The sequence below is a fragment of the Cherax quadricarinatus genome, chromosome 1 (assembly GCF_038502225.1).
Source record: "Cherax quadricarinatus isolate ZL_2023a chromosome 1, ASM3850222v1, whole genome shotgun sequence".
NCBI lineage: Eukaryota > Metazoa > Arthropoda > Malacostraca > Decapoda > Parastacidae > Cherax > Cherax quadricarinatus.
In genome coordinates, this window is record NC_091292.1 from 53,422,365 (window position 1) to 53,444,073 (window position 21,709).

The window sequence follows — 21,709 nt, forward strand, 5'->3', positions numbered from 1 at the left end:
ACAATTGAGGATATTAAAGTGATCCTTCCACAACTCCTTTAGAGTCAATAGAGTATCTGTGGTCACTTCAAAGCACCTTTCAAACATAGCTTTTGTGTACAGTTTCTTGAAGTTGGAAATGACCTGCTGGTCCATGGGCTGCAGGAGAGGAGTGGTATTAGAAGGCAAAAACCTGACCTTAATGAAACTCATGTCCCCAGAAAGTCACTCTGCCAAGTCTGTAGGATGACCAGGGGCACTGTCTAATACAAGGAGGCACTTAAGGTCTAATTTCTTTTCAATTAGGTAATTTTTCACATTGGGGGCAAATGCACGGTGTAACCAGTCATAGAAAAAGTCCCTAGTGACCCATGTCTTACTGTTTGCCATCCACAGCACACACAAATTAGCCTTGAGGATATTCTTTTGCCTGAACGCTCTGGGAGTTTCTGAGTGATACACCAATAAAGGCTTCACTTTGCAATCACCACTAGCATTGGCACACATCAGAAGAGTAAGCCTGTCTTTCATAGGCTTATGTCCTGGGAGTGCCTTTTCCTCCTGAGTAATGTAGGCCCTGCTTGGCAATTTCTTCCAAAACAGGCCTGTTTTGTCACAATTAAACACTTGTTCAGGTTTCAATCCTTCAGCCTCTATGTACTCCTTGAATTCATGCACATATTTTTTAGCCGCTTTGTGGTCTGAACTGGCAGCCTCACCATGCCTAATCACACTATGTATGCCACTACGATTCTTAAATCTTTCAAACCAACCTTTGCTGGCCTTAAATTCACTCACATCACCACTAGTTGCAGGCAATTTCTTTACCAAATCGTCATGCAACTGCCTAGCCTTTTCACAAATGATCGCTTGAGAGATGCTATCTCCTGCTATCTGTTTTTCATTTATCCACACCAATAACAGTCTCTCAACATTTTCTAACACTTGCGGTCGCTGTTTCGTAATCACAGTTGCACCTTTTGCAAGAACAGCTCCCTTGATTGCCATTTTCCTGCTCACTATAGTAGAGATGGTTGATTGGGGTTTACTATACAACCTGACCAGCTCCGACACATACACTCCACTTTCGTACTTGGCAATTATCTCTTTCTTCATTTCAATAGTCATTAGCGCCCTTGGTCTCGAAGGGTTGGCACTAGAAGCTTTCTTGGGGCCTATGGTGAAACATGCAGAAACAAGCATCAAAAACAGTGATAATATGGATAATATGGAATGTACCGAATGTATCCTTAGATGCGCACACACTGGCTGGCTTGTAAACACTGGCACACACGGGGCAGTTCAGGCCACACGTGGACACGTCTCGTACGAATCACATAGCATACCGGGTTTTGTAACGGGAACCAAGGCAAATTTTCTGCGATATAATGCATCGGTTACCGGATTTATCAGATACCGATAGCATCGCGAACCGGGGGTCCACTCTATTATAATAATAACTTTAGTGCGGTTATTGTGTTCAATACAGTGAGTGTATATATATATACATTATATACAGTATTGGTTTCACAGGCCACAAATGCTGCTAGAAAAAGAAAAAAATTAGAAAAGAAAAGAAAAAAGTATAAAAAATGTAAAATAAAGAAATGCATGTTTGTGGAAATCGCTGGTGTTGCCGCTACCCGGTCATTTTTGGGTCAACTTCTCACCTCTGTCTCAGTAAGTACTGATCAGAATTTTTTTTTGTTTTGTTTTATTACCTTCACAAAAATGTAATCTTTAATTCTGTAAGAAAAAATAATTTTTTTTTTTTTCAAAATTTCTTGGACACTGGGGCACCCCTTCAGATTTTGCCTTTGGACCCTGAAAGGGTTATAGCATGAAATCATAGAAAAACATGGGAAAATCGCTTTTGTTTCAGTGTTTTCCTTGTGAAACTAGTGATCTAGTGCAGTAAGCCTCAGAAACACTCTGTTTTCTCTTATAATAAGACCTCAGAAGGGCAAGAATGGGAAGATATAGCCAGAGCAATAATTATTTTTACCTTGGGAGAGGCTGCCATCACTCGTCACATAATGACATACAGTGCAACCCCGTATCACGTTGTCGTCGGATTTCGTATTCGGAAAAATAATTTTCTAGAAAAGACCCAATACCTCTATAACAAGCACTGACCTAAAAAACTAAACAGATGATAGCTAAGAGACTGAACAGTCCCTGGCTAACACCCAGCATCCTCAAATCCATAAATACAAAGCACCAATATGAAAAGCAGTACAGAATGGGTCACATAACCAGAGACCAAACAAAACATTACTCGTCAATCCTAACCAGCCTGATAAGAAGGGCTAAAAAATTATATTATGAGAACAGATTATCCAACTTAAAAGGTGATATAAAAAAGACCTGGAAAACCCTATCAGAAATTCTAGGAACAAAAATGACAGTATCGCGAAATAGCGCAATTGAACAAATAAAACCAGGTGAACCCCAACTCCCACCAACTGAAACAGCAAACAGACTCAGTGATTTCTTCTCCACCACAGGAAAAAACCTTGCCAATAAAATCCCAAGCTCAAATACCCTACCCAATGACTACCTCACTGACAACTACCCGAACACACTATTCCTAGCTCCGATTAACCCAACAGAAGTCTCCCTTATTATCAACACACTAAAAGACAAGACAGGAGATTTAAATACCTTACTACCATTTATATACAAAAAAGCATTGCAAGTGCTGTCACCAATCATTGCAACACTCTTTAACAAATCCATCGAATCCTCTACCTTCCCTATAGTTCTCAAAATAGCGAGGGTCACCTCGATCCATAAAAGAAGAGACCAAACAGACCTGAATAACTATAGGCCAATATCTAACTTACACCCCCTCTCTAAAATCTTTGAAAAATTAATTCATAAGAGAATCTATTCCTACCTCATCTCCCACAACATACTCAACCCCTGTCAGTTTGGGTTCAGGCCTAATAAAAATACGAATGATGCTATTATACACATGCTAGAACAAATATACACTGCACTAGAGAAAAAAGAAGTCCCACTGGGGATCTTCATTGATTTACGTAAAGCTTTTGATACAGTTGACCATGACTTGCTCCACGTAAAATTGTCACACTATGGTATAAGAGGGCACTCCCTCAACTACCTAAAGTCTTACCTCAGCAACAGAAGCCAATACATGTTCACAAATGGAGCAAACTCTTATGCACAGCCACTAGTTCGGATCTGACCTTGAGTACAGGTAACATCTCAGTGAATCAGATCATACATTTCCTTGCCTTCAATCCTGCAAAATCCTCTATCACCTCATCAAAATCAATGCTGTCAACTGACCCATTTTCTATGGATAACATTGCTATGTCAGAGAATCTGGATCAACTCATTGTGGACCATAAACAGTTTTTAATCAGCCTCAACTTGGAGAAATTCCTTTCACAAGAAGCCACAGAAACACATACTATAGTAAGGAACAACCTCAGGCAGTGTGTCAGAGTTGGAAGAGATTCAATGAAATCCCATTCAACTATGAATGTTAGTACATCCAGTGCAGTCCAGTGCTTAATTTTTCAAGATCAACATCAGCAGCTTGCAGGTGCTGCCTTAGTCTTGGTATTTCAAGCATGAGCTCATTCTTGCATATTTCATTATAGAAGGCTGTGAGTCTTGAAGCCATCACCTCCAATTCTTCTTCAGTAGCTTGTACAAGATTCTTTGTTTGAATGACCACAAACATGGCTGCCACATCCTTGATTGCTTTTGATCGTATTTCGAGTTCATTATGAAAACGATCAATGCATTCCAACATCGCCCTCTTGTTTTCTTCCTGTAGAGTGAATCCGGAATCTCTTGCCTGCTCCCCTGCCATCCTTTTCTTTAACCTGATTCTTCTCTCTGTTGGAAATCCATACTTCTCACATTTCAAAAGTGCTTGTTGTATTGAATTTTCCACTATGCGATCTCGCCCTTCATTCAAAAATAATCGCAGTGCCTCTAGCTTCACCACCACTTTGTCAAGAGTTAAATCCTTAGTGTGCAAGTACTGCTGTGCAAGCTGAACCTCCGGAAGCATGTCACACCAGAAATACAGATAAAACAGAAATGTGAAATCACACACAGCAGGAGAAGACCTTGTGCTGCTCCTCTTGTACCCAAATTTTCCCGTGGATCGCAAAGAGCTTCAATCGCTGTCACAAATTTCTCAAAAGATTCCGCTACTGGTTTCACTGCATTGTAATGAGAACTCCATCTTGTTGTTGATAATCTTTTCAAAGAGATTGCAGTATGGTCCATTAACCTTTTGACTGTTTACGCCGTATAAATATGTCTTACGCGCCACTGTTTCTGACGAATTCATAGGCATAAATTCTAGCGGCTTCAAATCAAGCAGGAGAAAGCTGGTAGGCCCACATGTGAGAGAATGGGTCTCCATGGTCAGTGTGCAATATATAAAAAAAATTGGGGGGCCAGTGGTGCATTGTGGGAATGCCATTTCAGTCAGTACGCTGAGGTCAGTGGTCACCTGCGGTCCTACCTGCCTAAGCTCTTGGGAGTTAGCGTCGAGGAACTCCCAAGATGTTGGGTTTAGAACCCTACTCACAGGAGGCAAACAGTCCCTCCTCTGGCATAGGAACAAGGCAAGGGGTAGGAAATCCAGAATAATTTTGGCTATAGAGACCACATAAGCATGTGGTTGGCAAGTGCAGCAATTATGACATTAGACAAAGTGCTAGCTCTTTAACCCCTTGTAAAACATTAGAACCATTAGTTGCAATATCAGCAACATAAGACCTGAGCATGTCCCAGGAAGAACTAGAGGACTGGTGATGTAGCTAGGTGCCATAGATCCCACTCTGTAGTATACAGGTGCCAGGAGAATGAGGGGACAGACCCAGGGGGCAAGGGGACAGGACATAGACCCTCTTGGTAAGTGCTGGGCCCACTGAAGTAGGAGGCAGAACTGAGGCCCAGGGCATGAGGAAAGCTGTAGTAGAATACTGCAGGACCTCTAATGAGGGAAACTCCAATGCTAAGCATAAGCAGGAATTCCCCACACTGGAGTGAGAGCCTGGCTCGATGATGGGCAAGCCCAGCTGCAGGCAAAGCAAATGGTTATCCTCAAAAGAAAATACTGAAGAAGAGTAAGGACTGACACAAATCTTGAAGGTTGCTGGGTTCTCAGGGGCCCAGCAAAATGTAGTGCCAGCTGAGGAAGTATTCTGTGGAAGTAGAAGTAACAGGTAGTGGAGAAGTGGTAGTGTACTCCACAAATTACAAATATTCAAGCCTTCTAGAATAGCTAGTACAGTCAACCATCATAGTGTTTTTGCTATATGATGAATGAAAAACTGCAGCACGATTTCGTGATGTTCATTTATGATAAAGCTAATTTAAGGGAAAAATATGGAATACCATGGGAGCTTTCTCTTCCATTTTGTAGCCAGCCTATGAGGAACCCAGCTTGTGACCTCCTGAAAAGAATAACACATACAGTAGGTCACAAGAGATAAATAAGACATTAAAAATCATTGAACGGATTGAGAAGAAACTCAATTAAGGTATACCACTTAATTTCACCTTAACTAGGAAAAAAGCCTTAAAGTACGTCCTATAAAATAGTGTAATGGGTAAGGAAGACCTGAACAAGAGTGCGTGTTTAGTACAGGCTAGTTCTAAAACTTCAAATTGTGCAATCTTTTGCATAATAATAATAATAATAAGTTTTCTGGTGAAGTGCTTCAGCTGGCCATATGGCTGCAGGAAGTTTCCCTAATGAACTGGAGGAAATTATTTCTGAGGGTGGCTATGAGCCACAGCAAGTGTTTAAATGCTGACAATGACAAGTCTTAATTGGAAGATGATGCCACTCACAACTTACATCAGCCAGGAAGGAAAAATGCACTGAAGATCACTTCAGCGTGTTACTGTGAGGTAATCCATCAGGCAATTTAAAGTTTCAGCCCATGGTTATTTACCACTCCAAGACTCCCCATGCTTTGAAACATACAGACAAAAACCACCTTAGCAGTTCTCTAGAGGTAAAACCAGTCAGCATGGATGAATCTTGCATGATATGGCTTTTGGCCATATCAGAGCATAACCCAAAATAAGACACTGAAAACATAATAAGAATACTCAGCCAGCTTGTAGCAAATTGACATACCAACCAATAAATAACATGTCAGTCATGACTAGGGAATCATTAATCAAGCAAAAATAATTTTAAATACATGTTGGGTTCTCTGATATCACAACCTAGAGTAATGGGATATCATGGGTTAAGAGATAAAGTAACATATAATTATAATGTCTATCTGTTACTTGTAGTTGTACATAAAATACATGTCCAGTAACAACATACTATAATTTATCATACATCCTGTTACAGTATTAGAGATAACTAGTATTCCAAAGGAGTCAGTTATGAAGCAATAGTTTTACTCTAATAAAAGCTGATGTTATCAATAAGCACTTTCATTATAAGCTATAACTGAAAGATTACAATTACTACTGTACCTCAAAAGACGTTTTTGGCAGCGCTGGCGGTTTATCTCTGAAAGTGAAAGTAAATGTGTAATATTATTATATTACACAATTTCATTTTGTTTACATGGTGTTTTTTTTTGTTGACCCAAAAAAAGGAAACACATTTGCCATCATTCCTTCAACAGATGTCTTGCCAGATATGCTCAGACATCAAAAATTCAAATGACCTCCACGAACTGCAACATCCCCACTCATCTTTCAGAGAGCAGAGCACTCTACTTCGCACACCAAGAATACTTTTATAAATATTACCTCGCTCACATTCCAACAGCATGTCAGATCTCAAAATTCACTTTTCTTATCTCGCAGTGATGTAACACAATGACACATGTATCAGGATACATCAGTTTCATTTAATACAATCTCACAGTGATGCTAGACATTAACACATGAATCACAACATCACTTTCACTCAACACAAGTAATATGTCTAACTTGTTAAAACAAATTATTGCAACATGAAAATGAAGCACCATAAGCGGCCACTGTTGGACAATATTTAAAGAGGGGTGGGAAGAAGGGGGGGCCAGAAAGAGGGAGGGAGGGGAAAGAGAGAGATTGTGGAGAGGGGGTGAATAGATATCAAAATTCTAAATTTTTATTTCTTTGTAAAGTTTACAATGTGAGGTTTACATTTTTTTTTTTTTATTAACACACTGGCCGATTTCCACCAAGGCAGGGTGGCCCGAAAAAGAAAAACTTTCACCATCATTCACTCAATCACTGTCTTGCCAGAAGGGTGCTTTACACTACAGTTTTTAAACTGCAGCATTAACACCCTTCCTTCAGAGTGCAGGCACTGTACTTCCCATCTCCAAGGACTCAAGTCCGGCCTGCCGGTTTCCCTGAACCCCTTCATAAATGTTACTTTGCTCACACTCCAACAGCACGTCAAGTATTAAAAACCATTTGTCTCCATTCACTCCTATCAAACACGCTCACGCATGCCTGCTAGAAGTCCAAGCCCCTCGCACACAAAGCCTAGTTTACCCCCCTCCCTCCAACCTTTCCTAGGTCAACCCCTACCCTGCCTTCCTTCCACTACAGACTGATACACTCTTTAAGTCATTCTGTTTCACTCCATTCTCTCTACATGTCCGAAACACCTCAACAACCCTTCTTCAGCCCTCTGGACAACAGTTTTGGTAATCCCGCACCTCCTCCTAACTTCCAAACTACGAATTCTCTGCATTATATTCACACCACACATTGCCCTCAGACATGACATCTCCACTGCCTCCAGCCTTCTCCTCACTGCAACATTCATCACCCATGCTTCACACCCATATAAGAGCGTTGGTAAAACTATACTCTCATACATTCCCCTCTTTGCCTCCAAGGACAAAGTTCTTTGTCTCCACAGACTCCTAAGTGCACCACTCACCCTTTTCCCCTCATCAATTCTATGATTCACCTCATCTTTCTTAGAGCCATCCGCTGACACGTCCACTCCCAAATATCTGAACACATTCACCTCCTCCACACTCTCTCCCTCCAATCTGATATCCAATCTTTCAACACCTAATTTTTTTGTTATCCTCATAACCTTACTCTTTCCTGTATTCACTTTTAATTTTCTTCGTTTGCAAACCCTACCAAATTCATCCACCAACCTCTGCAACTTTTCTTCAGAATCTCCCAAGAGCACTGTCATTAGCAAAGAGCAACTGTGACAACTCCCACTTTATGTGTGATTCTTTATCTTTTAACTCCACGCCTCTTGCCAAGACCCTCGCATTTACTTCTCTTACAACCCCATCTATAAATATATTAAACAACCATGGTGACATCACACATCCTTGTCTAAGGCCTACTTTTACTGGGAAATAATCTCCCTCTGTCCTATATACTCTAACTTGAGCCTCACTATCCTCGTAAAAACTCTTCACTGCTTTCAGTAACCTACTTCCTACACTATACACCTGCAACATCTGCCACATTGCCCTCCTATCCACCCTGTCATACATCTTTTCCAAATCCATAAATGCCACAAAAACCTCTTTAGCCTTATCTAATACTGTTCACTTATATGTTTCACTGTAAACACCTGGTCCACACACCCCCTACCTATCTAAAGCCTCCTTGTTCATTTGCTATCCTATTCTCCATCTTACTCTTAATTCTTTCAATAATAACTCTACCATACACTTTACCAGGTATACTCAACAGACTAGCCCCCTATAATTTTTGCACTCTCTTTTGTCCCCTTTGCCTTTATACAAAGGAACTATGCATGCTCTCTGCCAATCCCTAGGTACCTTACCCTCTTCCATACATTTATTAAATAATTGCAACAACTGCTCCAAAACTATATCCCCACCTGCTTTTAACATTTCTATCTTTATCCCATCAATCCCGGCTGCCTTACCCCCTTTCATTTTACCTACTGCCTCACGAACTTCCCCCACACTCACAACTGACTCATCCTCACTCCTACAAGATGTTATTCCTCCTTGCCCTATACACAAAATCACAGCTTCCGTATCTTCAACAACATTTAACAATTCCTCAAAATATTCCTTCCATCTTCCCAATACCTCTAACTCTCCATTTAATAACTCTCCTCTCCTATTTTTAACTGACAAATCCATTTGTTCTCTAGGCTTCCTTAACTTGTTAATTTCACTCCAAAACTTTTTCTTATTTTCAACAATATTTGTTGATAACATCTCACCCACTCTCTCATTTGCTCTCTTTTTACATTGCTTCACCACTCTCTTAACCTCTCTCTTTTTCTCCATATACTCTTCCCTCCTTGCATCACTTCTACTTTGTAAAAACTTCTCATATGCTAACTTTTTCTCCCTTACTACTCTCTTTACATCATCATTCCACCAATCGCTCCTCTTCCCTCCTGCACCCACTTTCCTGTAACCACAAACTTCTGCTGAACACTATAACACTACATTTTTAAACCTACCCCATACCTCTTCGACCCCATTGATAAAGCTCTCATTAGCCCATCTATCCTCCAATAGCTGTTTATATCTTACCCTAACTGCCTCCTCTTTTAGTTTATAAACCTTCACCTCTCTCTTCCCTGATGCTTCTATTCTCCTTGTATCCCATCTACCTTTTACTCTCACTGTAGCTACAACTAGAAAGTGATCTGATATATCTGTGGCCCCTCTATAAACATGTACATCCTGAAGTCTACTCAACAGTCTTTTATCTACCAATACATAATCCAACAAACTACTGTCATTTCGCCCTACATCATATCTTGTATACTTATCCTCTTTTTCTTAAAATATGTATTACCTATAACTAAACCCCTTTCTATACAAAGTTCAATCAAAGGGCTCCCATTATCATTTACACCTGGCACCCTAAACTTACCTACCACACCCTCTCTAAAAGTTTCTCCTACTTTAGCATTCAGGTCCCCTACCACAATTACTCTCTCACTTGGTTCAAAGGTTCCTATACATTCACTTAACATCTCCCAAAATCTCCCTCTCTCCTCTACATTCCTCTCTTCTCCAGGTGCTTACACGCTTATTATGACCCACTTTTTGCATTCAACCTTTACTTTAATCCACGTAATCCTTGAATTTACACATTCATATTCTCTTTTCTCCTTCCATAACTGATCCTTCAACATTACTGCTACCCCTTCATTAGCTCTAACTCTCTCAGATACTCCAGATTTAATTCCATTTATTTCCCCCCACCAAAACTCCACTACCCCCTTCAGCTTTGTTTCGCTTAGGGCCAGGACATCCAACTTTTTTTCATTCATAACATCAGCAATCATCTGTTTCTTGTCATCCACACTACATCCACGCACATTGAAGCATCCCAGTTTTATAAAGTTTTTCTTCTTCTCTTTTTTAGTAAATGTCTACAGGAGAAGGGGTTACTAGCCCATCGCTCCCGGCATTTTAGTCGCCTCATACGACACGCATGGCTTACGGAGGAAAGATTCTTTTCCACTTCCCCATGGACAATAGAAGAAATAAAGAAGAACAAGAGCTATTTAGAAAAAGGAGAAAACCTAGATGTATGTATATATATATGCATGTGCGTGTCTGTGAAGTGTGACCAAAGTGTAAGTAGGAGTAGCAAGATATCCCTGTTATCTAGCGTGTTTATGAGACAGAAAGACACCAGCAATCCTACCATCATGCAAAACAGTTACAGGTTTCTGTTTCACAGTCATCTGGCAGGACGGTAGTACTTCCCTGGGTGGTTGCTGTCTACCAACCTACTACCTGTTTACATATTACATAATATAAAGTACAAAGAAAGCCACCAGCATGCCTAGACATTTTGGGCAGACTAATCCTAATTCTTACTGACTACTCTATAATGATACAGGCTATGGAGTGGTACATTCTAATGCTGATTAACCCTTTGACTGTCGCAGCCGTATATATACGTCTTACGAGGTACCGTGTTTGACGTATATATACTCATAAATTCTAGCGGCTTCAAATCAAGCAGGAGAAAGCTGGTAGGCCCACATGTGAGAGAATGGGTCTGTGTGGTCAGTGTGCACCATATAAAAAAAATCCTGGAGCACTCAGTGCATAATGAGAAAAAAAAACTCTGACCGTTTTTTTTTAATTATAATGCCGACTTTGTGGTTTATTTTCGTATAGTATTTATGGTTGTATTCTCGTTTTCTTGATCTCATTTGATAGAATGGAAAACATATTATAGAAATAGAGGTGATTTTGATTGATTTAACTATAAAAAGAACCTAGAAATGGAGCTCAAAGTAGGGGAAATGTTTGATTTTTGCCAATGTTCAAAAGTAAACAAATGATGCCATTGTCCAATAAATGTCCAACTAGCCATTCTAATATGCAGTCATGAATGGGTTAATGTTATTTATACAATTATTACAGTATTGCAGTAGTCTGCATAATAGTAAGTCTTCTATTTTTTGTTTGAATAAGAATTCAAAATAGAAAGCAAGAGTAATATCAGAGGGGCCTGGAGACATGACTGATGAACAAAGAAAATGTTATTTTAGAGCCAGGAATGTCTGCATTGTTCATTCTGGACCCTATTTTGAAATTGTCATATTTTTTAGTTTTCGTGAAATTGGCCAAATTGCAAATTTCTGACCACATTATTAGGTAGTTGAAATCGGTAAATGGGCAGTTTCTTGCACTCAATCGATAGAAAAAGTGGAGTTCTAAAGAAATAGCTTTGAATTTGGTCGACTGAAACAATGGAATTAACCGAAAATAGGGCTCAAAGTGGGCGAAATCGCCGATTTGTAAATATCACCGAGGTCACTAACTTCACAAGAGCATAATTCCGTCAGTTTTCCATCAAATTTCGTTTTTTGGGTATCATTACAATCGGAGAAAGATTCTCTATCATTTCATAAGAAAAAATAATTTTTTTTTTTTTTAAATTTTGCAACACAAGGAGACACCTCAGGATTGGGGGTTGCGACAGTCAAGGGGTTAAATCTGCCAAGCAATCATTGCACCCAGTAAGCATACAAGTGTTCCCGCAAGTGTCAAGAAAAGGTTGAAGCGTTCAAGTCTAGGAATTACAAAGAAAATTGAGATACAGTTGACCGCCGGTTCGCAAAGTCATCGGTATCCGATAAATCTGGTATCCGAAGCATTATATCGCAAAAAATTTGCCTCGGTTCCTGTACAAAACCCGGTATGCGATACGATTCATATGAGACGTGTCCATGTGTGGCCCGAACTGCCCCAATTGCACCAGTGTTTACAAGCCAGCCAGTATGTGCGCATCTAAGAATACATTCGGTACATTCCATATTATCCATATTATCACTGTTTTTGGTGCTTGTTTCTGCAAAATAAGTCACCATGGGCCCCAAGAAAGCTTCTAGTGCCAACCCTGTGGTAAAAAGGGTGAGAATTAGTATGGAAATTAAGAAAGATTTTGAAGGGTTTGGGGCTAATCCTGAGAAGCCTATGCCAGTTGTGGACTCCATTGTGCCTACTTCAAAAATTAAGGAAATGTGTGCAAAGTGGGCTGAACTGCAAACCTTTATGGATGAAAATCACCCTAACACAGCTATTGCAAGCCGTGCTGGTGACTATTACAATGACAATGTTATGGCCCATTTTAGGAAGTCATAAAGGAACGAGAAGTACAGGCCTCTATGGACAGATATGTTGTGCGACACAAGTCCAGTGACTCTCAAGCTGGTCCTAGTGGCATTAAAAGAAGAAGGGAAGTAACCCCGGAAAAGGACTTGCTACCTCAAGTCCTAATGGAAGGGGATTCCCCTTCTAAACATTAAAAACTTCGACACTCTCCCCTCCTCCCATCCCATCAATCATCACCAGATCTTCATTAAAGGTAAGTGTCAATTATTCTATTGTGATTACTCTATTGTTATTATTGTTACTGTAATTATTCTATTGCATTAAACTTAATATTTCATGTGGTAAAAATTTTTTTTTTCATACTTTTGGGTGTCTTGCATGGATTAATTTGATTTCCATTATTTCTTATGGGGAAAATTGATTCGCTTTCCAATAATCTTGCTTTACGATGAGCTCTCAGGAACAGATTAATAACATGAACCGGGGGTCCACTATATTAGATTAGCTTAAGAGTGGTTCACGTGTGGTGGATATACTGAGGGCCTATGGCCTTAATGAAGTGTCAGTTCATACAATTTAAAAGAATGATGTGAATATATGAGCATGTGTAATGAATAACCCAAAATGTCACCTCATGAAAAGAATGACACACAGATCACAGCAAGTAAACAAAACTGAAAATTTGTTGCTCGAGTGGATTGAACAAAAGACAAGAAAAAGGCCTTACAGTTGTTTAAAGCAGTGTGTGATAAGGAAGGAAGGCCTGAAAAAGTGTGTTAGCACAGGCTGGTTCCACAACTTTAAGTTGCATAATAAGTTATATAATATTAAGTTTTCTGGTGAAAGTGCTTCAGCTGATCATACAGCAGCAAGTAATTTCCCTGCTGAATTGCAGGAAATTATTTCTGAGGGTGGCTATGAGCCACATCAAGTACTTAATGCTGATGAGACAAGTGTTTTTTTGGAAAAAATGCCAACACGAACTTATATCAGTCAGCAAGAGAAAAATGCACCAGGCTTCAAGACAGCAAAGGATCGCTTCACCTTGCTCCTTTGCGGTAATGCGTCAGGTGATTTCAAGTGTAAGCCCATGGTTATTTACCGGTCTAAGAATCCTCGTGCTTTGAAAGGTGTAGATAAAAACACCTTACCAGTAATTTGGAGGTCAAACCAGTCAGCATGGATGACAGAGGGAATATTTATTGACTGGTTTAAGCATCACTTTATTCCTAAAGTCAAGTTTTACCTTCATAGCAAGAACCTTGCTTTGATGATGTGACTCCACATGTAAAAGTTGTATTTTTACCTCCAAATACAACATCTCTAATACAACCACTGGATCAGGGAGCTATTAAGTCATTCAAGTGTAACCACACAAAAAAAGTTATGAAAAAACTAGTTTCATCAATGGACTCTGACTCCAACCTGGCAGTACCAAGCTTCTTGAATAAATTTAACATTGCAGATGCCATCAGCTATGCTAGAAGTGCATGGAATGAAGTGCCCCAATCAACATTAAATGCAGGCTGGGAAAAATTATGGCCTTCTGTAGTTAATTCGTTCACTGGTTTTCCCTTGCTTGAGAGTCAGGTTCAGGAAACTGTTCAGCTGGTAAGGAGGTTACCAGGTGATGGTTTTGAAGATATGAATGAGGATGCGAATGAGCTCTAAGAAGATAATGATGATGAAGACAAGAGTCCAGAGGAAATATTGGCAGAGCTCGATGCGCAGATAAAAGAGAGGGAGATAACAGAAGAAATTGAAGAAGAATCTGAAGTAAAACAGTTAACACTGCAGCAGTTACGTGAGCAGTTCCATGTTGCTGCTAAACCAGCAGACTTTTTCACTGAAGAGGACCCTGACAAATCTAGAAGCAGTGCTTTGAAACAGGGTCTAGACCAGCTGAACATGCCTTACCATCAGCTGTATAATGTACTGCAGGGTAAAAGAGCCCAGAGATCCATTACAGAATTTATGCACACTCCAATACAACCACTGACTTCGGTACCAGAACCTCTACCATCGACTTCTACCAATAACCAACAACCATCCACCTCACCCCAGTAGGGCCACACCATCCATATCCACTCCACAATCATCCACAAACATCATTACCCATAATCTAAGGTAAGAAATACTATTATTTCTATTACATTTGTAGTCTTAAGCAGTAATACAGTATACCGTGACAATGCACTACAATTACATATTCACTTTCATTTTGTAAGATCTGTTGGTCTAAAAAAAAATTGTTTGGCTTTTTTGGGGGCTCCCAGGAATATAACCCTAGTTTTCCCGTAAGTTCTTCAGTTTGTCTAACACGGTTTTGTCTAACATGGCATTTTCAGGAATGTAACTACCATGTTAAATGACAGTCTACTCTATTTCCAATATTCCACAAGCCAATTGTAGAACAATCATTTTTTTATGATTCCTGTCAATATTATTGCATTTACTTCAATAAAAAATGGTGCGGGCTGACCTCTAGTGCAGTTAGCCTCTCAAAAACTTCGTTTTCTCTTACCCAGGACCAAAGAACACATTATAGGAAGGAGCAGTAATGATTTTATATGCTCAGATAGTCTTGGACACTCGCCATATTATGGCCTATTTTATTCATTCTAGAATATTTATCATGTTTCTGTGTTACTTATAGTGTTTATTATATCACATTAGATCAATTCTGATAGATAAATAAGCCATAGAGTTGATATTAGCGTTATACTGAAGTAGTATTTTCTCCTGCCCCTCGAGACTCAGGAATTCTGCCAACGTAAGCAAATGTCTGATCTCCAAGGTAAATACACATTATAAAACAAGTTTATTTCTTTACATTCTCTTTTATTATGTTTTTATACAATACAGTGGTACCTTGAATTTCGAACAGCTCTCAACTCGAACAATTATATAAGTATGTTTTTGTAAGTGTATTTTGGGGGGTCTGAAACAGACTAATGTAATTTACATTACTCCATATGGGAACAAATTCGTTCAGTAATGACACTCGAACAGCCTTTTGGAATGAATTAAGGCCGAAATTCGAGGTAGCACTGTACGTATTTCTTATTTATAAATATAAATATGATTTTTTGGGGGGGCTGAAATGGATTAATGGCATTTCAATTAATTTCATTAAGGAAAACTGATTTGATATACGAGCAAATTGAGTTACGAGCTTGGTCACGGAACAAATTAAACTCGTAAGTCAAGGTACAACTGTAGAGGAAATCAAGTCTAGTATACATTACACAAATAACCCGCACATACAAGAAAAGAGCTTACGACGACATTTTGGTCTGACTTGGACCATTTACAAAGTCACACTAACGAAAAGGAGAGCAGGAGGGGTATATATAGGCAGGAGGTGGTAGTAGTAGTAGTAGTAGTAATAGTAGTGGAGGTAGATGGTACTATTAATACCACCTCTTTTATTTATTTATTTATTTAATAATTTGAACACAGGTTGGTAGTAGGTTGGTAGACAGCAACCACCCAGGGAAGTACTACCGTCCTGCCAGATGACTGTGAAACATAAACCTGTAACTGTTTTGCATGATGGTAGGATTACTGGTTTCTTTTTCTGTCTCATAAACACGCTAGATAACAGGGATATCTTGCTACTCCTACTTACACTTTGGTCACACTTCACAGACATGCACATGCATATATATATATACATACATCTAGGTTTTTTTCTCCTTTTTCTAAATAGCTCTTGTTCTTCTTTATTTCTTCTATTGTCCATGGGGAAGTGGAAAAGAATCTTTCCTCCATAAGCCATGCGTGTTGTATGAGGCGACTAAAATGCCAGGAGCAATGGGCTAGTACCCCTTCTCCTGCAGACATTTACTAAAAAAGAGAAGAAGAAAAACTTTATAAAACTGGGATGCTTGAATGTGCGTGGATGTAGTGCGGATGACAAGAAACAGATGATTGCTGATCTTATGAATGAAAAGAAGTTGGATGTCCTGGCCCTAAGCGAAACAAAGCTGAAGGGGGTAGGGGAGTTTCGGTGGGAGGAAATAAATGTGATTAAATCTGGAGTATCTGAGAGAGTTAGATCAAAGGAAGGGCTAGCAGTAATGTTGAAGGATCAGTTATGGAATGAGAAAAGAGAATATGAATGTGTAAATTCAAGAATTATGTGGATTAAAGAAAAGGTTGGATGCGAAAAGTGGGTCATAATAAGCGTGTATGCACCTGGAGAAGAGAGGAATGTAGAGGAGAGAGAGATTTTGGGAGATGTTAAGTGAATGTATAGGAACCTTTGAACCAAGTGAGAGAGTAATTGTGGTAGGGGACCTGAATGCTAAAGTAGGAGAAACTTTTAGAGAGGGTGTGGTAGGTAAGTTTGGAGTGCCAAGTGTAAATGATAATGGGAGCCCTTTGATTGAACTTTGTAAAGAAAGGGGTTTAGTTATAGGTAATACATATTTTAAGAAAAAGAGGATAAATAAGTATAAAAGATATGATGTAGGGCGAAATGACAGTAGTTTGTTGGATTATGTACTGGTAGGTAAAAGACTGTTGAGTAGACTTCAGGTTGTACATGTTTATAGAGGGGCCACAGATATATCAGATCACTTTCTAGTTGTAGCTACACTGAGAGTAAAAGGTAGATGGGATACAAGGAGAATAGAAGCATCAGGGAAGAGAGAGGTGAAGGTTTATAAACTAAAAGAGGAGGCAGTTAGGGTAAGATATAAACAGCTATTGGAGGATAGATGGGCTAATGAGAGCATAGGCAATGGGGTCAAAGAGGTATGGGGTAGGTTTAAAAATGTAGTGTTAGAGTGTTCAGCAGAAATTTGTGGTTACAGGAAAGTGGGTGTGGGAGGGAAGAGGAGCGATTGGTGGAATGATGATGTAAAGATAGTAGTAAGGGAGAAAAAGTTAGCATATGAGAAGTTTTTACAAAGTAGAAGTGATGCAAGTAGGGAAGAGTATATGGAGAAAAAGAGAGAGGTTAAGAAATGTAAGAAGAGAGCAAATGAGAGAGTGGGTGAGATGTTATCAACAAATTTTGTTGAAAATAAGAAAAAGTTTGAGTGAGATTAACAAGTTAAGGAAGCCTAGAGAACAAATGGATTTGTCAGTTAAAAATTGGAGAGGAGAGTTATTAAATGGAGAGTTAGAGGTATTGGGAAGATGGAGGGAATATTTTGAGGAATTGTTAAATGTTGATGAAGATAGGGAAGCTGTGATTTCGTGTATAGAGCAAGGAGGAATAACATCTTGTAGGAGTGAGGAAGAGCCAGTGGTGAGTGTGGGGGAAGTTCGTGAGGCAGTAGGTAAAATGAAAGGGGGTAAGGCAGCCGGGATTGATGGGATACAGATAGAAATGTTAAAAGCAGGTGGGGATATAGTTTTGGAGTGGTTGGTGCAATTATTTAATAAATGTATGGAAGAGGGTAAGGTACCTAGGGATTGGCAGAGAGCATGCATAGTTCCTTTGTATAAAGGCAAAGGGGACAAAAGAGAGTGCAAAAATTATAGGGGGATAAGTCTGTTGAGTATACCTGGTAAAGTGTATGGTAGAGTTATTATTGAAAGAATTAAGAGTAAGACGGAGAATAGGATAGCAGATGAACAAGGAGGCTTTAGGAAAGGTAGGGGGTGTGTGGACCAGGTGTTTACAGTGAAACATATAAGTGAACAGTATTTAGATAAGGCTAAAGAGGTCTTTGTGCCATTTATGGAATTGGAAAAGGCATATGACAGGGTGGATAGGGGGGCAATGTGGCAGATGTTGCAGGTGTATGGTGTAGGAGGTAGGTTACTGAAAGCAGTGAAGAGTTTTTACGAGGATAGTGAGGCTCAAGTTAGAGTATGTAGGAAAGAGGGAAATTATTTCCCAGTAAAAGTAGGCCTTAGACAAGGATGTGTGATGTCACCGTGGCTGTTTAATATATTTAAAGATGGGGTTGTAAGAGAAGTAAATGCGAGGGTCTTGGCAAGAGGCTTGGAGTTAAAAGATAAAGAATCACACATAAAGTGGGAGTTGTCACAGTTGCTCTTTGCTAATGACACTGCTCTTGGGAGATTCTGAAGAGAAGTTGCAGAGATTGGTGGATGAATTTGGTAGGGTGTGCAAAAGAAGAAAATTAAAAGTGAATACAGGAAAGAGTAAGGTTATGAGGATAACAAGAAGATTAGGTGATGAAAGATTGGATATCAGATTGGAGGGAGAGAGTATGGAGGAGGTGAATGTATTCAGATATTTGGGAGTGGACGTGTCAGCGGATGGGTCTATGAAAGATGAGGTGAATCATAGAATTGATGAGGGGAAAAGGGTGAGTGGTGCACTTAGGAGTCTGTGGAGACAAAGAACTTTGTCCTTGGAGGCAAAGAGGGGAATGTATGAGAGTATAGTTTTACCAATGCTCTTATATGGGTGTGAAGCATGGGTGATGAATGTTGCAGTGAGGAGAAGGCTGGAGGCAGTGGAGATGTCATGTCTGAGGGCAATGTGTGGTGTGAATATAATGCAGAGAATTCGTAGTTTGGAAGTTAGGAGGAGGTGCGGGATTACCAAAACTGTTGTCCAGAGGGCTGAGGAAGGGTTGTTGAGGTGGTTCGGACATGTAGAGAGAATGGAGCGAAACAGAGTAACTTCAAGAGTGTATCAGTTTGTAGTGGAAGGAAGGCGGGGTAGGGGTCGGCCTAGGAAAGGTTGGAGGGAGGGGGTAAAGGAGGTTTTGCGTGCGAGGGGCTTGGACTTCCAGCAGGCATGTGTGAGCATGTTTGATAGGAGTGAATGGAGACAAATGGGTTTTAATACTTGACGTGCTGTTGGAGTGTGAGCAAAGTAACATTTATGAAGGGGTTCAGGGAAACTGGCAGGCCGGACTTGAGTCCTGGAGATGGGAAGTACAGTGCCTGCACTCTGATGGAGGGGTGTTAATGTTGCAGTTTAAAAACTGTAGTGTAAAGCACCCTTCTGGCAAGACAGTGATGGAGTGAATGATGGTGAAAGTTTTTCTTTTTCGGGCCACCCTGCCTTGGTGGGAATCGGCCAGTGTGATAATAAAAAATAATAAAAAAAATAATACAGAGGTACAAAAAAATACAGGTAAGAGCAGCATGCCAAAGCCACTTGTATGCATAGCATTATGGGCAGGCTTAAAATTAACTTAAGATTAACTAAGCAATGATGTAATCAGTGATAAAACATTATTGTAAACAGATAACAATAAAGCACAAATGAGTATTACAAAGACAGGTCATATGGTTGCATGCATTGCTGTACATTCAGTAGAATGGAGTATTCTGTTAGGTAGTGTATTTAAAAAATAACAAAGTTAGATTGGGTCTTAGGTTTAACATTTATGTGATATAATTATGAGAAAAATTTAAGATATACAATTTATGAGGTTCAGTTACTCAGTATTTATTTGGTTTTGGGTAAGTGATCTTTGAGAAGAGACTTGAATTTATAAACGGGTAGTGTTTCTTTTATATTTACAGGTAATGAATTCCAGATTTTAGGGCCTTATATGTGCATTGAGTTTTTGCATAGCGTGAGATGGACACGAGGAACTTCAAAGAGTGATCTGTGCCTTGTGTTATGGTCATGTGTTCTGTTGAGGTTGGCAAAGAGATGTTTGAGGGGAGGGTTAATATCAGATTTAAGCGTTCTATGTATGTAATAGGTGCAGTAATAAGTATGGATGTTTTGTATGGTGAGTAGGTTTGGTTTATTTTTTTTTTTAATTATCACACTGGCCGATTCCCACCAAGGCAGGGTGGCTCGAAAAAGAAAAACTCTCACCATCATTCACTCCATCACTGCCTTGCCAGAAGGGTGCTTTACACTACAGTTTTTAAACTGCAACATTAACACCCCTCCTTCAGAGTGCAGGCACTGTACTTCCCATCTCCAGGACTCAAGTCCGGCCTGCCGGTTTCCCTGAACCCCTTCATAAATGTTACTTTGCTCACACTCCAACAGCACGTCAAGTATTAAAAACCATTTGTCTCCATTCACTCCTATCAAACATGCTCACGCATGCCTGCTGGAAGTCCAAGCCCCTCGGTGGAGTGTGCTGCCTGTAGTGGGAATTTGTTATCATTCTGACTGCAGCCTTTTGTTGGGTAATTAGTGGTCTGAGATGGTTAATTGTTGTTGAGCCCCATGCACAAATTCCATAGGTGAGATAGGGGTAAATAAGAGAGTGATATAGGGCCAGGAGGGCTGACTGTGGAACATAGTACCGTATCTTCGATAGTATGCCTACAGTCTTGGAAATTTTCTTAGAAATTTGTTGTATAAGTGTATGAAATTTGAGTCTATTATCAAGGTGGATTCCTAAGAATTTTCCCTCTGTTAGCCTTGTGATAGGCGATCCGTTTATCATTATGTTAAGAGGGACATCTGTAGCTCTGTTACCAAACTGAATGAAGTAGGTTTTGTCAATGTTTAGTGTAAGTTTGTTAAGTCCTCATCCAGGTAGATATTTTCTGTAATTCGGTATTTACAGTATTGGCTAGCATGACTGGGCTCGGGTGAGAGAAGACATATGTAGTGTCATCTGCAAATAGTGTGGGTTCGAGTAATTGTGAAGCATTTGGTAGGTCATTTATGTATAGGAGAAAGAGAAGAGGGCCAAGGACACTTCCCTGTGGGACACCAACTGTAATTGGTTGTGCAGAAGAGTTTGCCCCATTTGTGTACACATATTGGCTTCTGTTGCTGAGGTATGACTTGAGGTAGTTGAGGGAGTGCCCTCTTATACCATAGTGTGACAATTTTATGTGGAGCAAGTCATGGTCAACTGTATCAAAAGCTTTATGTAAGCCAATGAAGATCCCCAGTGGGACTTCTTTTTTCTCTATTGCATGTGTATAATAGCATCATTAGTATTTTTATTAGGCCTGAATCCAAATTGGCAGGGGTTGAGTATGTTATGGGAGATGAGGTAGGAGTAGATTTGTTTATGAATTAATTTTTCGAAGATTTTTGAGAGAGGGTGTAAGTTGGATATTGACCTTTAGTTATTCAACTCTGTTTGGTCTCCTCCTTTATGGATCGGGGTGACCCTTGCTATTTTGAGAACTGTAGGGAAGGTAGAGGATTCAATGGATTTGTTAAAGGGTGTTAGCCAGGGACTGTTCAGTCTCTTAGCTGTCATCTGTTTAGTTTTTTTAGGGCAGTGCTT

The 21,709-nt window shown here is 39.8% G+C and overlaps 1 protein-coding gene across 5 annotated transcripts in view; it reads right to left on the minus strand.

The window, feature by feature from the left end:
• The window catches only part of LOC128688240 (uncharacterized), a 254,209-nt gene that overhangs the window by 57,209 nt on the left and 175,291 nt on the right, over nucleotides 1-21,709 (minus strand). For all 5 annotated transcript variants that reach the window (XM_070082241.1, XM_070082252.1, XM_070082248.1 and 2 more), the window contains one exon: nucleotides 6,475-6,511. In XM_070082241.1, the coding sequence (XP_069938342.1) occupies nucleotides 6,475-6,511 (37 nt within the window). The remainder of the gene's footprint in view (nucleotides 1-6,474; nucleotides 6,512-21,709) is intronic.